Source organism: Aulonocara sp. 'chitande type north' Nkhata Bay, linkage group LG18, assembly GCF_057382095.1.
Source record: "Aulonocara sp. 'chitande type north' Nkhata Bay isolate Kocher_YH1m ecotype deep benthic linkage group LG18, A_spYH_male_GT1.1, whole genome shotgun sequence".
NCBI classification, from domain to species: Eukaryota; Metazoa; Chordata; class Actinopteri; order Cichliformes; family Cichlidae; genus Aulonocara; species Aulonocara sp. 'chitande type north' Nkhata Bay.
In genome coordinates, this window is record NC_141361.1 from 21,746,688 (window position 1) to 21,765,369 (window position 18,682).

General features: G+C 42.5%; 1 protein-coding gene across 20 annotated transcripts in view; it reads left to right on the top strand.

The window, feature by feature from the left end:
• Positions 1 to 3,663: 3,663 nt before the first annotated feature.
• Positions 3,664 to 18,682, top strand: part of mbnl1 (muscleblind-like splicing regulator 1) — a 44,826-nt gene continuing 29,807 nt past the window's right edge. For 3 of the 20 annotated variants that reach the window (XM_086273327.1, XM_086273332.1, XM_086273335.1), the window contains exons 1-2: positions 7,541 to 7,975; positions 17,186 to 18,214. In XM_086273327.1, the coding sequence (XP_086129453.1) occupies positions 18,041 to 18,214 (174 nt within the window). In that variant the 5' untranslated portion in view covers positions 7,541 to 7,975; positions 17,186 to 18,040. Of the gene's footprint in view, positions 3,777 to 7,540; positions 7,976 to 8,948; positions 9,104 to 16,671; positions 16,766 to 17,026; positions 17,046 to 17,185; positions 18,215 to 18,682 lie in introns of those variants that run through there. The other 17 variants (XM_086273337.1, XM_086273334.1, XM_086273342.1 and 14 more) reach the window with 12 other exon arrangements.

Consider the following 18,682-nt stretch of genomic DNA (forward strand, 5'->3'; position numbering starts at 1 on the left):
TATTCAGCAATGAAGGTATGCAGAAGACCATCTCTGAATGCACAAAATGGACTACAGCAGCAGAAGACCACATCGATTACTGCTTCTGTCAGCTAAGAACAGGAAACTGAGGCTATAACTTGCTCACCAAAACTGAACAAAAAAAGATTGGAGAAATGTTGGTGTGTGAGAGCTTATATGAGGGGTTTTTTCTGTTATCAGAATTTGGTTTGGTCTGTTAGTGACATTTCATCCTTCACATAGATAGTGTTAGTAGGAAAGGAAGTTTTAAATAGCTGCAATGATGTCCAGTGAATTGCTTACATGCAGAGGTGAGAAATATGAGATAAACAAGTCTCAACGACTGCTTTAATAGCCGGTGAGGAGACCGACTCAGAGTCAGACACAAGCAGAAATGATTGGATATTACTTTCAAAATTATAGTATTCAACTCCAGTGAGGGAAGATTAATTCAATTAACAGTTGTCCATAACACAAGAGACGTGCATAATTATCTTCATAAAAACAGTCAGTGATGGGGCCTTTATCTCCTCATTATGTAGGGGTGGTCAGACGGGAACCTTGAATAGGCTGATGGGATTATGTCAGCTTGAATTGGTCTCTGTTGAGGTTATTACACATGCATGCAGTGAAACGGAAGCCAAGTGTTTGTCTGCTCACTATAGGTGGTGGGAACTGAAGACGATACTTGAGCACACCACCATACATAATCCTATTGTGTGCTCCATACCATGGCTTATGTGATCACTGTCTTCAAGAATACATGTGTAGTTATATAAACACAGAGATGCGAAAGCAGTTGGGGCTCAGTGAGTAATCCTCGTCTAATCCATTTATTTTAAATACATGGGCTGTCGTGGTTATTAAGTAGTGATGTGTCTATCATTTTCGTGTGTGCACATAGTTGCAACACTGCCTTCGACGTATCTCACACCCCGGTTCCAAAGCAAAAGCTTTGAATGCCAGTGCAAATTTGCATTTCTTTCAGTCATGGGTTTATTTAGTCCACACAAATTGGAAAATACTTATGAACTGAAAAAGAAAATGTTTTCCTGGGTCTCACCAGAGTTGAAGCCAAGTATCTTCCCCTTTCCTCTCTGTCACATGAATATCAGCCAGATCACGATGGGGGGAAAAACAACACTTCCAGGCCTGCAGCATCTAGTTATCTACTTTCTGTGTAGGCTGGAGTTATTAAAGATTGCATGACACAGTGTCTGGACCCGGCTGAGTGGATAGTGTAAGTATAGACGCTGATTAGTTCTCTCTTCTCACCTAATTACTGGTGTGATCCTATTGCAAGCTGTTGTGATCATCGTGTCAAAGTCAGTTACAAAGTCAAGTTGTACGTGTATCTAATGAAAGCAGTGTAAAGATAAGATGGTTGTAAAAGTGTCTAAACTGGCTTGTTAAATAAACTTTGAGTTGGAGTAATTCAAGTAGGTGGTTTGTTAAAATATTTACGCAGTTCTGTCTGTGATGCTTTATGACGTTCAGATCTAGACAGCCATTTAAATGGCACATCTGTATAACAAATTTTGACTGTCACCCCTTCGCTTCTTTCTCTCTCTCTCTCTCCCTCTCTCTCTCTCTCTCTCTCTCTCTCTCTCTCTCACTCTTTCCAGCTCCTTAGTTTAGTTAGGTATGCAGTAGTGCCACTTGCAGACGGCAGTGTCCTGGTAGCCCTAAAAAGGGAAGGAGTCTCACTCTTACTCCTGGCAGCTCGTGGAGGAGCGAAGGCTAAATTAGGCCTGGTTTCATTGACTTCCAGTCCACCGACTCACAGCAGCCCTTCAGCCCATAGGAGGGGAGGCCCAGTGGTGATCAGTGCTTCTGATCCTTCCTCAGAGCTTTCCCTGACACTGTCTGGGTAACTGAAGTCAGATAGAGAAGTGAGAAATCTGAATACAACAGAAACATTCACAGTTTGTGAGGCTTTTTATTTTAACATCTCTATATCATCATAGTCATGCTGCTTACCAACCATGTAGTAACAGCCTAAAATGACCCTTTTTGATTTTATAAACCTTTATGCCTTATAAAAGCATCTTATCCTCTTAATTTCACAATATTAAGGTTTTGTTTAGAGCCATAAAAGTTGAAGTTCAATATATTATGACTAAATCATGTTGCAAAGCAACCACCTAGCAATGGATTTTAAGGACCTATTTTTAGCGTATAAACAACATCAACAGCCCATGTTTTGTTTTTTTCTCTCTGTGCCATTAAGTGTTACTGGGACATGGGCACGTACCAGTTATTACTGTGTACGTTCTTCTGATTATTTTTGTAAGAATTACTTTGAGAGTCATAGGATGTATTTCAAATTTTGTCATAAGTATGATGATTGTGAACCTGAGGGTGGATAGACACACTTGTTTAATACTAGCAGGTTATCCTAAAGTCTACTAGCTGTTAGCTGGCTGTACAATTACATGTTTCAGTATGCTACAGCTGAATAATTCAGGCCTGGAAGTCTCTTCATGTGAGCCATATTCAAATTGAAATTAGATTGTGAACTTTATCGAGATTGAGATTTAAAAAGTTGAACATATGAAGGTGTTTTCATTTATGGCACACAAAACCATAAAGGATCTTTGAAATTCTTGCTAAAGAACACCATATATCACTTTTAAATGCTTTGCGGCTCTTTTTACTGTATTGAAAGAGTAGCTTCAAGCAGAGCACAAGCAACGGTAGCACTTTAACAGTGAAGCTAGAACTGCAAATTTTGAAAAGTACTGAAATGAGACAAAGAATGGAAACTGCACTGACCTTATTTTATAGGACTAAATCCTATTTATAATATATATAATTCATGTAATATTGCTAAGTTACATGCAGTCACACTCTGCTGTGAAAGATAAAGCTGTAGCTACTCAGTTGTGTATTTTTGCTGATAAAATGCTTGTTGTTTGTCTCCTACCCTCCTCTGCTCTTTCTCCTGCACTGAGCTGTCCTGTGTGATTGACCGCGTCTCTTTCTCTGTGCTGGCAGTCAGAAACAGGTGCTGAGTGCTGCTGAGTGTTGCTGCGTGTGTGGGCCCCAGGGGCCTGGTTCAACATTCCACTGATAGTTTGATAGACATGGGCTTTCGGGTGGAAGAGGAAGGGCCTGCAACAACCTCGCAGAAGAGGAATCAATGGTGCTCTGTTATGATATACGTGTTTTTAAGGGGATGAGGTCATATTGTCGAGCTGAAACCCCCGTTTCCTTTTGAAGTCAGTCTCACGAACAGCCTCTTCAACACTCCACTTCCTGATTTGTAAAGTCATCTAACTTATCTCTTAGTCTGCAAACTATAATGTCTCAATCAGTTCCTTTTTTCGCACCTTTTCAAGCATTTGTACATGTCATTGCGGATATATACTGTACAATATATGTTGCACAGTGTGTTGACACGTAGTTTTGCAAATGGGCGAAAAGAGGAAGTTACAGAAAGGGGATACAGAGAGAGGCGGGGAGAATAACAAAGCGACCATATTTGGCAAAAGTAGATAATGCAAGCAGAAGATGCAAATGAGATAAAGAGTGGTTGTCATGGAGACTTGATGTTGCGCAGTGATGGTTCGCTGTAAACCTGACCACATTTGTGGTATAGCCGTTGCCAAGCAGAAGGTGCTATTATGAGAGTGAGAGAGAGATCAGAGTTAGAGAAGTAGAGGAAGAGAGAACTGAAGATGTTAGTAAATCCCACAATGCATTGCAGCAGCATGACCTATGCTGAAGTGGCTTTGTCGGTCCCAGAGGCACATCAGCGTTAGACAAACACGCAGGTAAGCTCTCTGTCTGTAAGTTTTCCCTGCAGAATTGATATGATTAGGTTATTTTAACCAGTTCTAAGTGAAATTTGTTTGTAATTTCTATTTAATACTTCCAATTGGTTTGGTTGGTATTTTTAAAAAAATATTTAAACAGCAAGCTGATTGACTTACTTTCTTTTCTGCTTCACAAAGAAGGAAATGTCAGTCTCCGTTTGATGTTAACATGCAATATTTTGTTCTTTGTTCATTTGTCAAATTTGTCTCTTCAGTGGGGTGCGTGTTGAGGGTTTTAAATGGAAGGAGACTTTATATGATAAACACAGCAATACATACCCATAGGCTACATTTAGAAAATTAGATAAAAGCTAAAATGAAAAGGGCCTCTTTGCAGAGGGTGTTTCCATTCGTTTGCTCCAAGATAAGCTTAAAGCCTGAGCTCTGCACACACATACATGTGCACTGTGGTGTCAGATAGGGACAAGACAGCGTGCTATTTCCTCTCTGTGTATTTCAAAACTGACAGCTTGAATTGCACCTGCTTCCCCCACCATGTCAAAATGGAAAGAAGTTAAGAGAAAACCACAAAGTATGCAGTAGGGAAATATGACTGCAAATTTTCACAAGAGGAGGACTCTTTGTTTTGCTTTCTCTCTGTTAAGTTGTTTAAAGTGTAGAAGTTACCTCAAGGGGGTATTTTTGCTTTGTCATTCTGCAGCCTCCAATATATACTCTTGTGAAATCGCTAATGTTAAATGCGATTTCCTGGGTTTTTTTTGTCTTTCTTAAAGACTTTATACGATTGAGTGTAATTGTTTTTTTCTGCAGTTCTTTTTCAAGGGGGGGAGGACTAAGGAATAAATGAGCTATTTGAGTTTGGCATATAGAAGCTCTGGAACATTTCCACAGAGGAGTGAGAGTTCACATCAGCCAGATACTGTCATTTACAGACAGCTGAGAAATAGCAGAGTGCTGAGATGATAGGGATGCTTAAGGTGGAAAGCTGAGTTCATCAGGGAGGAAGGAAAGGAAATAAAATGTTAGCCATTATGTTTTTTTATGTGACAGAGACAGAAGGGCCATCAAGAAAAGACTGTGTTAGCGTTGAATTGAACTGAATTTTGAAATATTAGGAATGTTTTTATTATCTTCTTTTCTACTTCAGTAAATGAGGAAGATATGCAAAAGACCGATTTCTTTTCATATATTTATAAATACAAATACACATAAACTGATGTGGCAAAGGGAATTCCCAGGCATTACTTAGGCTACTTTAGAGACTTCCCTAACCGTACAGAACCACAGACGAAACTATACAAGTGTTTTTACAGGCTGAGTATACTCCCCATGAGTAACTTGATGAACTTAGAGTGTAAAAGTGGTGGAATTCCCCTTCAAGCACATTGAATACACTCTCTCAAGCGTGTGCGCACACACACACACACACACACACACACACACACCTCTTCCTGTTTTCGGTTTGTACCATAAGTATGTGTGTTAACAGTTTGCTCGACCTCAGTGTGTTTATTCCTGTTGCTTTTTGCGCATCCTTTCGCAGCTCTACAGCTTCACTGATCTAGAGAGCACAACATCTCTGTGAGATACGAGGCATGTGCAGAAAGAAGGCAAATCATTCGGCCGGTGTGACACGAAAAGAAATATGAACTATAAAAGTAGAAGTAAGCTCCTGTTGTGCACTCGATCAGAATGAAACTTGTCAGAAGCAATGAGCGAACATTTGGTAACCGCACAATTTGGCTCTGCACTCGTACTTGAAGTTGGTGAGAGGAGTATGATCGAGGGGATTATTACGAATTGACAAGCACTTATAAAGCCTTTAAGGCAAGTTTAGGGGAATTAAGATGCATTCATAAGTGAGATAAAGCTATGAAAAGACAGATTTAGCGATATCATAAAGAAGAGAAATATGAAAAGGATGCACACAGTGTACACTGAACTGCAGTAGAAGAGGGGAAATTCCACATTAGTGTCTGAGTTTCGCAGAGAGCCCAGATCTTTGGAGGCGTTGCTAATATGTCTCCTATTGAGCCAGATCATCAATCACTGTGTTTCTTTATTATGGGTCAACGAAAGCTCAGTGCCGTCAAACAGATTGGCCTTCTAATCTAAAAGACAACAAGTCTAGCAGGGTTGTTTCCATGCTTGGAAATAGATCCTTCCTTCACTAATGAATGACTGCTGGAAATAGATCAAGGCATGCACGTTACTGTTGTAGTTAATAACGCCACTGTCGATCAGAACTTGCATTAATGCTTTCAGTTCTTTTGTCTGCGGTGCGCACTGTGTTTTTGCTCTCTCTGAGTTTACCAACACATTGCAGAAGTGTTTATATGGCTATAGGTAAAGGGTTAGCCGTGCTGCAGGGGCTCAGCCACAGATTGTCACCCTGGGTTTACAGTGCTGCTGTGTAAATTGGAGATGACTTATCACCAGCTTTGTATTAAACAGAGCTGTGCAGCCATTGAAACAAGTCCAGCAAGATAGCAAGGCTAGGAACAGAGAGACAGTGGAGGTGTGACAGTTTTACATAGGAGAGGCAATGGTTTAAGCAGTCTTTCATGTACGTATAGGCAAATACGCCAAAGAAAGAATGGACCCTTACATCTCCAAGTGAATATGTGTGAGCTCAGTTAATTTACGTTCAGCGCTATGCAGCATTAACATGCTTTGTATATGAAAACACATTGCAAAGATATTTTGGATATAGGGATGCATTTTCCCGGTGATGGCAATCAAATGAAAGTGAGTCACAGACAATATGCACGAACTGGTCGCAAAACTTGGCGTCAGCACACGCTCGAACTTTGCAAGGATTCCTGCAGACGCCAGGGCCACTATCTCCATAGCTACCGGATATTGCAGAATCGGGTCCAAATCAAATTCTTGGAGGCTTCTATTGGATGCATGGGTTGCAGCAGCAGAAGCCTGGTGTCAACAACAATACAGGCGAGTTGGCAGGAACAGCCGCCTCTGTGTTTTCTGAGTTAGCCTTTTTCTTAATATGTTGCTGACCTGCAACCAAACTGCCCTGGTCTGCATCTTTTTTTTAAAGAAGTAATTTTAAAACTATAACCACTTATTGCAGTTTCACTTTGTAGTGCTTTTATAATGTGGGCAGGAGCTAGTGTGAGCTAAGGGTTGCATGCCAAGGACGGAAAGCAGTATGAAAGTGAGAGAGAGGATCTGGACAGAAGCCAGGCCAAATCTGATGCAAAAACCCATCATAACTGTTGGGTCTTTCCATAACTGTTTCCTCCACACCCCATATTCTATTCATTCTTTCCAATTGCCATTTATTCCTTTTCTTCCTGACCTCATTAAGACCCTTCCTTCACCCATTCTTTTCCTTTCTGGTTGTATTTAACATCACTCTCATGACTTTTACTTCTAAAGTCCTCGCTGTGCATGACCTTTCCTCACTGGTATGTTTATCCTGTTACTAATGTTCATCTTTTCTTGTTGCTGGGTTTTCCCAATCTTTCCTACCTGCCTCTTCCCTCTCTCCTACCTCAGCCTCACTGAATAGGCAAGGACAGTGCTGCTGTAACTGAGCCAGCACTTCCTGGTGTTTTTGGAGGGGGGGCGTGGCCAGCTTCAGTGGGAAAGAAAAGGAGGGAGAGGGAACTGCAGGATCTGTATGCCCAGTGCAGTCCGGTCTCCCTCCCTCCTCCTCTTCGTCGTCATCCTCCTCCTCCTCCACAGCTGTTGCCACTGCCGCCCAGTGAGCACTACTTTCCTGCAGCAGACAGATGATCCAGAGGCAGGGGAGTCAGTAAAGACACAGCCCAGCCCCGTCTCAGCACAGCTCTGCTGCACAACCCAGCTTAGCCACTTGGAGAGGCAGGGGAGGGGAGACACTAGCGCACACAGCCAACGCTGCAACGCATACACACACAACCGCACAGACAAACACTCCTCCTCTCTCTCTCTTGCTTTCTCCCTATCCGCTCTCCCTCACTCTGGGTGCTCGGCTCCGCGCACAGCTCCTTTACTCATTCGCTGCTGATTCACTCGCTTGCCTCCTCTTCTGCCAGTCGCTCTGCCTTGCTGTGTTCTGCCTGCCTGCCTGAGAATGGTCCAGCCGGTGCCTGGGGGTCTGCTGTCGCGGCCTGTCTGAATACACGCATAAACATACAGAGCCAGTCGACACGCGGAAGCACGCACACACAAACTGGAGGGCAATGTGAGAGGTAAGAGCTTGGTTCATAACCCTCCTCCCTGCCTCACTGGTTTATCTAGATCTTTCCTCCTGTGTGTGTGTGTGTGTGTGTGTGTGTGTGTGTGTGTGTGTGTGTGTGTGTGTGTGTGTGTGTGTGCTGCCTTTACTTTCCAAAGTAGGCACTTGTGCAATGGAGAATAGGTAGAGATGTGGAGATTGCTTGCCTTGGTGTCTGCTCTCTCTGTGTGTGTGTGTAGGTGTGTGTGTACCACATGGCTAACTTCCATTTGTTATGGCTTGTTGTGTGTGTGTGTGTGTGTGTGTGTGTGTGTGTGTGTGTGTGTGTGTGTGTGTGTGTGTGTGTATTTATATATGTGTGTGTGTGTGTGTGTGTATATATATATATATATATATATATATATATATATATATATATATATATATATATAGAGAGAGAGAGAGAGAGAGAGAGAGAGAGAGAGAGAGAGGCACGCACACATTTAGACACATTCTTGACTCACACCAGACAGTCACACAATAGCTCGTTCCTGAGGGTAGCGCTAGTTAGCAAGAAAATTTGCTTGTGTGTGTGTTTAGAGGGCCGTGGTTGTTCCAGGAAGCAGTGGAGAGGATCAATAGATCGCCCACTCAGCTTTCATTCCCTCTGCCTGACTCAACATAGGACATGTTGGTTAACAGGGAGAATGGTATCATTTGACTCTCCTATACGTCTTCCCTCTTTCTTGCTGTGTCAGCCCAAAGCGAAAGCATGGATCTACCACATGTGTGTTTCCTTAACATGAGTGACCTGTGTAAGGCAAACTCCCGCCCCGCCGTATGTAAATTATGTGTGACATGTGAAGCTGGTGCTACCTTATATGGCAAGCAGTATTTCAGTACGTTAGAATGTTTGCCAAGCATTTCGGGTCGCGGGAGGAGAGAGTGTGTGAGGGGGTGACTCTGTCTGTGGGAGTGTGTGTGTGTGTCTCTAAGTAAGTGTTTGCATGCGTCTGACAGAGGGGGGAGTAACCGAGAGAGAGAGAGAGGAAGAAAGTTACAAAGAGAAGGGAAGAGGGGAAAGAAGGACAGAGAAACATGGGAGAAGGAGACCGCGTAAATGGAGAAGGTTTTACTTGTTGATCTTTAAACGGGAGTGAAAGTAAGTCGACTTAAGAGTTTACTTTGTTTGGGTGACTTGCAGTGTACTGTAATACCTTTTTTCCAAGCGATTACAGACCAGGCTGGTTTGTCCGTGTAGATCAGACTGGTTTATAAGGAACGAAAAGCATTTTAATTCATACAATAATATCTTTTAGCACCAATTACATTAATTTCGCTGTTTGTTTGTTGCTTTAAAACAATTTGTGAACAGCAGCTGGTCACGATTTTATTTCTAAAAGTATCTGACGCCTTCATTCCTTCTCCTCCCGTCTTTGTCCTTCTCCTCATGATCTCTGAGTATACCCTCGGTGGCTTGTTGGTGGTTGGTGCAATGATGAGGAATGTTGTTGTTGTGACTTAGAGGGATTCATGGTGGCTCAGACAGTAGCACACACACCCAAGTATGTGCACACATGTGAGCAGTCGCAGCAAAGACAGATGTGTGGCAGATTACTTAGTAGAGACTTTGGAAAAATCTCCACAATAGGTGCACTGCAGGTAGACTGTTAATTTCTGTCTGGCTAAAGAACGTGTCACTGCGATTATGGCAGATAAGGAAGTCGTAAGATCATGTTGCTCTCTCGGCGTCGAGTCGCATACGTGCATACATTCAGGTGCAAATTACTCTGCATTTATATGTGCTTCCTATCATTTAGAATCTGCCCTACAGAAAGGATTATGTGCCTGGCTGATTGTGCGCTGACAGGTTAAGCCTTTATTACACGAGGGCTTCTCTGTATGCTTCTGGTGATACAACCACATTTCATCCTCGCTGAGGAAGTTTGACACAGTTTTGCCCGAGCATGACACACTTTAAGCTAAGCTAAAAATAAGAAATGCCCTTAGCAAAGTAATACACCAGTAATAAATGAGGTTTTAACCTGACTTGATACATGTTTCTTCCTGTTCTTATTTTCAGGCTTCTGTTTTAGACATCACACGATAGCAGCAGTGCCCATTTTATCAGAGCTACACAGCAGCGCTAATATGTGGGATGACTGATGTGTCAAAGCTGCTGTTTGTGCTGCCAGTAATAAGGGTCTAGATATTTCATTATTGTTCTGTCCGGAGGTACACATGTCAACACAAGCTTCTACTTGTTTCTCTTGACAGCCATGACTTCTTAGGCCTCTTCATCTCCGACAGCGTGTCAGATGGCTGTAACATTTATAACGCTGCCGTCCCACTAGTCTGATTCTGTCGCTCGGGCTTTTTCTAGCAACCTTTGCCTCAGTCTAGCAGAGAAGGGGCCCCAATAATATTCGGTCAATGCAAGCATGAGACATTGCATGACGTGGTCACTGGTGATTAGGGCAGAAGATAAAATTGGTGACTGGTAATGTGTCTTTGCATAAAATACACAGATAACGCAGCCAAATATAGGTGCTTAGCGTGGGATTAGTAGTGGAACACATGATTAGATGCCTTAGTGTTTGTCCAGGAATGAAAATTTTGTTCTGCAAATATTTAAATGAAAAATATAGCAGACAGTTGCAGAGTTGTGACCTTAAAAGGAAATAATGAGGAGAGAAATTTCAGACTGACAGTTTGTGCTACTTTGCAGGGGGAAAAAAGATTTAGCAATATTGCTGTGGTCTTATTGGGCAAAATCACACAGTCACGGCAACACTTCCTGATCATCGGCTGAAACAAATTAAAGTATGCATTTTTTTGTTGTAGGTGTAATGCACCTAGGTTAAGCAGTGCTTTTGTATAATTTGGGGATTCAGTAACTTCTTAAATAGGGTCTTATTAAGTAGTGAGTAAGGGTATAAGTTCAAAATATCCTGGATTTTACACTTTCTGAACACCCAGAGGAATCAACACTGCAGTTCTAAAGGATATTTTTCCATATACCCACCCAGAATCTTCCACGATTGCTCAGTCAGATTGAGATCCGGTGACTGCAAAGGTCAGAGCATATGATTCTCTTGTTTTGAAACTTGTGAATTGTTCACTTGTTATCTTACTTTACTTTTGGCTATTTGCAATCGTCTTAGTGCGTTTCAGTAGAAATTAGCCCCTGTCTCTCTGTGTACTGATACAGACGACATAAACGCGAGCCAGCGAGCCACTCTATAAACCATAAGGCCCGCCATTATCCTCACTGTCTGTTGATTTCACAACATCCTTACACACACATGTGCACACAAAGATGCAGTGTTGCCCACAATCAGATATTCACCACAGTTTAAGAATGCCCAGTGTCGAGTCGGATAGAGGTTTGTGTGTTTACACAGGTTCTCGCTTATGTATGTTGTCAGCGTGTGTGTGTGTTTAGCGCTGTCCATGTGTGCCACACAAGAGCTCTCATTGTCTCCAGAGGTTTGCTCCTCTAGAGAATCAATAGGCATTGTTAGTTTTGCGTTTCTAGCCAAAGAGTTACTTTCAGGAAACCTTAATCAAATACATAACTTGATGCGACTAATAAATAAGACAAGTTAATGACTTTATGATGAGGACGAGCATGCCAATGAAGTTGATAAGAGTAACAGATGTGGCACAGCTCAGAACAGCAATGTTATATTTGCACAGCTCTCTGTCCATGTGATCTGTACTCACATTAAACCAAACTAATAAATGAAGTGTAAGTAAATAGTGTGTCCTGTATACACTTGCACGAATTTTTTTGGATACCTTACTGAATGCAGTCTCTCAACCAACTGAGATCTGAGCAGCATCATTTAGCCTCTACATTTGTGCATCAATGCAGAAAAGATAAAGAAAGTATCAATATGTGTCCAGATATGCACCGGTGTGTAAGTGTGTGTAAAGGTCAACGAGGGCAGTATTGGAATGCTAGCTTCTGAGCAGCAAGTCCAGAGGTGTTGTGTTTCGTACAGCGTGATGACCTGTATCAGCACACTGTCACCCTGACACCACCTCTGGCAAAATGCTGAAACCACTCCCTGCGCTGAACAGCAGCGAACCAAAAGGGATGACTGCGTCTTTCTCCGCTGTCACAGTCGAAAATAGAAGCTCCGCCTCGAAGCTGTGGTTTGCTAATTAGGTAGCCATACCAGATGGTGCAATATAACCAGTAGCATACGTGCATTTTCTTGAGATTAATCTCTGTTAATACTGCGCTAGTTATTCCATTTTATGCGTCTATGCAATAAAGAGCCTTAAGTATTTCGTGGCCATGAAGTCAAGCCACGTTTATCTAAACTAATAATGTGTCGCTCATTTTTTCAGGAAGTCTTATCATAACTGTGAGCCACACCTTATTTCTTGTTTTCTCGGCCCTGCTGAGTTTTCCAGTTGCAATAAGGACTCCAAAATCCCAAAACCAGCTGCCAGATTAGCATGTGTCTTTGGTAGATTCCACTTTTCAGTCAGCTGAGGCATGTTTTCATGCACGACTGCCATTCAGCACCATTCACCATGCACATCAGTGTCAGGTTTTATGATTTGTAGGGGCTTTCGGCGTAGGGTGAATATTGACAGTTTGTTCTGTTTTTTCATAGCGAGAACAGATTTGTTTCATGGCTCAAAAGGAAGAGAAAGTAAAAGATGTGGAGGCTTGATTTTCAAAACTGTTTATGCCATAAAAGTGTATGCTGTTGTCACAGGACCGATTCTTCTTCCGCTTCCTCTTCTTGTCGGCCCATAGTCTTACTACCACGTGTCCTAAAAGAGCGATAGGAAGAATGTCTTGCTTGCGCTCTCTCGCTGTCTCCCCTTCCACCACTCTGATCGACCTTGCACCAGCTTACAAGACCTTGGAGTCTAAGGGACGGCTGCCGAGGATGCTGAACGAGAACATAGGCCAGATAATCACACCGAGGGCACGAAGGCAGAGACGTGGGTGGAGTTGAGGTGGCTGAAACAATAGGAAGGAAATCACAGATCCACCTGTTCAAATTATATTACTGTTAGAAATTTTGTGGAAAGAGCAGAGAAGAAGATAATGTTAAACACTCGCTGATTTGAAATGGATACTCGAAGAGCACTGACAGTTAAAGTGGAATTAGATAGAGGGAGTGGCACACCAACAGAAAAAAACTGTAGAGATGAGGAAATCAATAAGGGAAGGAGGCCCTTGTCCAGACATGATGGATCATAATGAGGATTCATTATTACTCTGGCTCGTCTTACACCATATTAGAGATGGCACGATACCACTTTTTTATGTCCGATACCGATACCGATATCATAAATTTGGATATCTGCCGATACCGATATGAATCCGATATAGTGTTTTTTAATCAACAAAACTGTTTTTTAAAATATCTTGCTGCATTTTGCAAGTCTGCAAGTTCATACTCAAGTTTAAAACAACAACTACACTAAAGCTATTCTGTTATACCTGTATACAAAAAAAAATTTCATAGTTCAGCAATACTGATCAATCTAATAAACTTAAACCTACACCATCCTCCCTATTCTGGTATTTTAAAGAGTACTTAGCGTAAATATTAAGCAACCTAACTAACAGGGTTCCAACTCCCAGCAACAACATAAATAAATAAAAAATAGAGAACCACCCCTCACGCGCCACCTCATGATGCTTAATCGACGTAATCAACCTTAATTTGATGCAGTGTGAAAAAAAATGCACAGAAATCAATTATTTTTCAAGAAATATTAAATAGATTCAACATCTTTCTTCAACAAAATTGCAGACTGCACAGATGGTACCTTCCCAAAGTAAAAAGTACTATAGCTTACTAGGGTATATATATTAGACTTAATAGTCACTATATACAGTAATTGACTTCTATTCATTTTACATCAAATTAAAACTTTGGGTGTGAGATTAAGATAATTATTTATTAAAAGCTCGACATTTTAAATGAGAATAAGAAAGAAAAGTATGTCTTTGTGCCCCCTTTTCCCTGTTCATGCCCTATCGGCCCCCCTGGCTAAACTTTGCTAGATCCGCCCCTGCACAGTTACAGCCGTCAGCTGCGTAGAAAAAGATCCTCGAGTAGAAAGAAATATTAAATAAATTCTAACAACAGCTTATCAAGCTTAAACGTGCTGCTGTTGTTCAGCCGCTGGTTTCCTCTTTCTGGTGCAAAGTGGGCCAAAAACAAACGGAGTCGCGACAGAAAAGCCGATCAGCTGATCAGTTTCACGATTGAAGTAGCAGCCGGAGAGCGAGAGGCAGTCGCTTGTTAAGCTTAACGTGGGAATGCTTTACAAACATTCAGAGATGGACTTACACACTTGCTTTACTTCTCTCGGGGATAACTTTGTCGGAGATGAAATGCCAGGTTGCTAGCGAAGCTCCACATGCTATCCAGACCACCGACAGGTCCGGCATGCCACAGCTGCTCTATCACGTGATGCATACTGCTCCGACTGCTAACGTTCTGAGGTGAGTTACGGCGTGTTGCAAGTTTTGTGAGGTGCTTTCGTGATATTTAATGGATCGGATTACATTTTTTATTTTTCTCCGATATCCGATCCAGTAATTTAGGTCAGTATCGGACCGATACCGATACGTAATATCGGATCGGTCCATCTCTACACCATATTACATTGTTTCTCCCTCACAGCTGTGTTCTCATCTGACCAAAACCACAGAAACTGATTAGGCAAGCCGACAGACTCAGGGGGCTGTCAGCTTTTAATGCATCAAGTCGTCACACCCTCGCATTTGATTGAAGACAGTTCCAGGTGCCTTTAGTTAAAAAAAAAAAAGAATTAGATGTCTCTGTTCCACCTCATTAGTGTCCAGACAACATGGTTCAGCTGAACCCCACAAAGTGTACTTGGTAGTAAAAGTGTGTCATTAAATGCCTCATCAGACTCAATTGTAATAGGTACATGTAAGGTCAACATTTAGTGATAATAACAGACCATTCATGAACACACATAAAGATTACTCTCGACTGACTTGACATTTATGTAGCAGTGTGCGCAAGTTGATGAATGACTTCACGTGAATAGAGTTCATGGGAACAGAAATGTGGCCCGAGTCACACAAACAAAAGTATGACATGCAGCATGCTGGAAGAGTTGCACTCTGACGAAGATATTCAATCTAAGTTCTGTTACTCAAAAATGTTTTTTGGCATAAAAGAGTTTTTAAACCGGCAGGAAAACTATTGCTTCTTGCGCAACATTTGCTAAGATAAGAGAGGTGTGCAGATCGATCCAAATATCGTTAGTATTCATACCAACGCTGGTGTTGGTATCAGAGTGATACTTTGTTTCTAACCTCTCAATATGTAGCCCACTGAATTGTGTCACATCACATTTAAACAACAGAAGTTGATCCAAAGTGCTTCAGATACAGGCACATTTACATTCCAGGTCTAAAGAAAAATAGTTTTAAAATAGATGAAAAAGCTGAAAAGTGTGCTTTGTTGTATCAACTAATTACTGTGGAAAGTAAAAAATCATAACGATTTAGGGGTCATTAAAATATGCTGAAATTATTAAAATATGAATAGATGATGATTCAGCTCATAAATCACAACACACTGCTTTCCACTACATAAACTCCCGCTATAGGTTATCGTTACTGGTATCGGCAATACTGGCCATGTATATGTATTCCTTTGGTATCGGAATCGATCCAAAAACTGACACAGCACTAGTTATAGTGAAGAGACAGATGTTTTATGTTTGTGTTTCATTGGAAAGTTAATTTATTTTGATCTCCATATAACGCGTGATATGAAAGATAATTGTCTGGGTATGTGTGTAGTCGTCGAGTATGGTCGTTGCAGGATTTGCGTTCCGAATACACGCCAAAGGTCATTTCTAATGCTACATTGCTACATTTGCTATCATAAGGGTCATCCAAGGTGAAACTGAAATGTTTTGTCATTCTCTCTCTCTCTTTCTCTAAATACACTGTTTATCTATGTTGCTGGCTCATCATGGGCTGCGCTGCGCTGCTGCAGGGCTCTGATATAGTGCGTTGCAGTGTTGTAAAGTTAGCAGTGGTTGGTTGGTGGCATTGCTGAGGGTGCACATGCTTTTCTGGGGAAAGCGATTTCACTACACAGGGTGTGGTGACTTACTCTGGCTTAGCGATAAGGGCAGAATGGGCCCCTGGGATCCCAATCATGCAGATTCCCCCAACAGACCCCATACAATGGATTCACCAAAAATAGAAACCACTGGCAGCAATGCAAAATTTAAACAAACAATCAAAACAAACGCAAAGCAAAAAACGACTCATTTAAATGTATAAACTCATTTAAAAGTGATAAATGGGAAAATTCTGACAGTGAAATAATAACCAGGCTGTTTCATTCAATCGTGTTCTGCACAATTACTGCGTGCGAGCTTGCATTTGTGCGAGACCTTTGCAATATGCATTGCCTTACTGCAACGGTGGTATTTCCTATTTAAAAATAAAACGACATTATCTCTGGAGTCCATGAATTTTATTGTTTTGATAAGGAAACAGGTTATCTTGTGAGGCAGAAACAGTTCAGCCTGTGTGTCTTTCAACAGCAAGCGGGCAGGTCAGCCTCCTGTTCGCTCCTCCCCCTTGCTCTCACCTGGCGCTCGGCCCAGAATGTTGCTGCAACTCCGCAAGCTCTCATTGGCCACCGCTCTCACAAGGCTTCGCAAGAAAGGAAATGACTAAACTCTTCTCCCTCATGCCCAGCCTCAACTTCCCCCTTGCTTTCACTCTCTTCCTTTCTTTCACCTCTAAACACATTTGCAATGGCCGGCTTTGCTGTACTGGACTGTAAGTGATACGGGATTTGATGTGCTTTTCTCTGCGTTGTCCAGATGATGTGGAAAGTTGTGAATGGCTGCTTTGTGCATTTCTCTCTCTATGTGTGTGTGTCTGTTTGTGCGTAGCATGGCCTGATGAAGGTGTGCTTGCACTATGTGTGTTTAGAGCGCAGAGCGGGTGAAAGTTTTATTTGTTTTCGCTGACACCCCTGCATTTCTGAGATTTTTACATATTCTTCACTCCCACAGCTGCATAGCTCAGCAGTGTCACGACTTTAAAAATCCTGCAGGTCAGAATCTTCTCTGAAAGACACACGAGCGGGAAAACAAACATGATAGTTGTTATCTTCTTTTTGTTAACGTGTTGTATATAGACTAATCTTTCGTTCCTTTTTTCCCCTTTCTTCTATCTCTCTCTTTATCTCCCCAGAGGAAGTGCCTTCCCTGATGTCTGCTGCAGCTTTGACCTGCTTCTACAGCTGAAGCTCCACCCTCCCCCCTGCCTCGCTCGCTTGCTGCCACAGCAACACGAGTACAAGGACAGCAGCCACACCCTCCTCGCAGCCTTCGCTCCGACCCCATCCACTGTACCATCATCATCCACTCCACGCAGCCTGACTCCAAACTCCGCTCTCCTCACTGTAAGACGGCCCTGCTGCCAGCAACTATCCACCAGCTGACCAGCCTTACCACAGCAGCCCAACACACCACCAGGCCCACACAGCATCACCTTGCCTTTCACCTTCGCCTTCAACGCTCTAAAGCCTCCACTTAGTCCTCAGTGTCCTTAACCTTCTTGTAGCAGGCTACACCTAGACTGTCACCTTTGTTGCCTGCTTCACTGCACCTAACCAGAGGGCTCTCAGTTCGGCTGTCACCTTCGCCTGGGAATGTTATAGATGACGCAGTTCAGTAAGCAATAACAAGTGAGAGAGAGAAGTCTAACCAAGAGAGGCAGCTTGACTGTTAAGCTAAGTAGTCTCCCCTGGATATAATAACTCTATCAGCCGCTGTCTGATCAAGAATAGGACCTGCTTACATCCACAGCCATCCTGCAACATTTTACTTTGGAGAAGGAGCCCAGTCAATCAGTAGGAACTTTTCTTTTTGAGTGTTTCATTTCATCTTCACAGACAAGTATCCCAGACAGTGACAACACTGATAAGTAAACAGAAAAAGAAAAAGATTGTGGATAACAACACTATAGGTACTTAATTTGAACAGATTTCGAAGAGTTTTCGAACAGATCTCCGCTCGGAATACTTTTTTCTGCCGGCGTCTTGAGATGGCAATGAACATAACACACATCCGTGACACAAAGTGGCTGACACTGGAAGTATGTCGGGAGTTCCAGAGGGGCACCTGCTCACGCTCCGACCAGGAGTGCAAGTTCGCTCACCCAGCCAAGAGCTGCCAGGTGGACAACGGACGGGTCATCGCTTGCTTCGACTCGCTCAAGGTAAGAAAGGAGAAGTGGCGAGCAGGAAATCTGGAGTCGATAAAGAGATACAGATAAGAGACTGAGCACATTCGGTCTGACAGGCAGTTTGAGGGAATTTATGGTGTTGCAAACTGGAAATAACAAACTGGAGTGCACCATCTGGCCACAGCATGTGCTCTCCTTGGTCCGACCTATTTCTGGTCAGGTGACTGGAACGTGTGATGAAGGGTGCAGAATGGAGGGGGGTGGGTGTTTTGGCGGTGGGGTTAGGTGAGGCAGTTCGGCATATTTAACACAGAGCTGTGGAATTTTCTGGCGCAGTCCGAAATGTTTTGAGTAGTGTTTACTTCCAAATGGAATTCATTCAAGAATCGGCTGCTTTTCCGACTGATTACACTGCACATAAACACAGTTGCATGAATTTACTACAATAGCGCAGTTATTCTGGAAGTGATCATGTTTGCTGTGGGGCAGTGTTTGAATAGA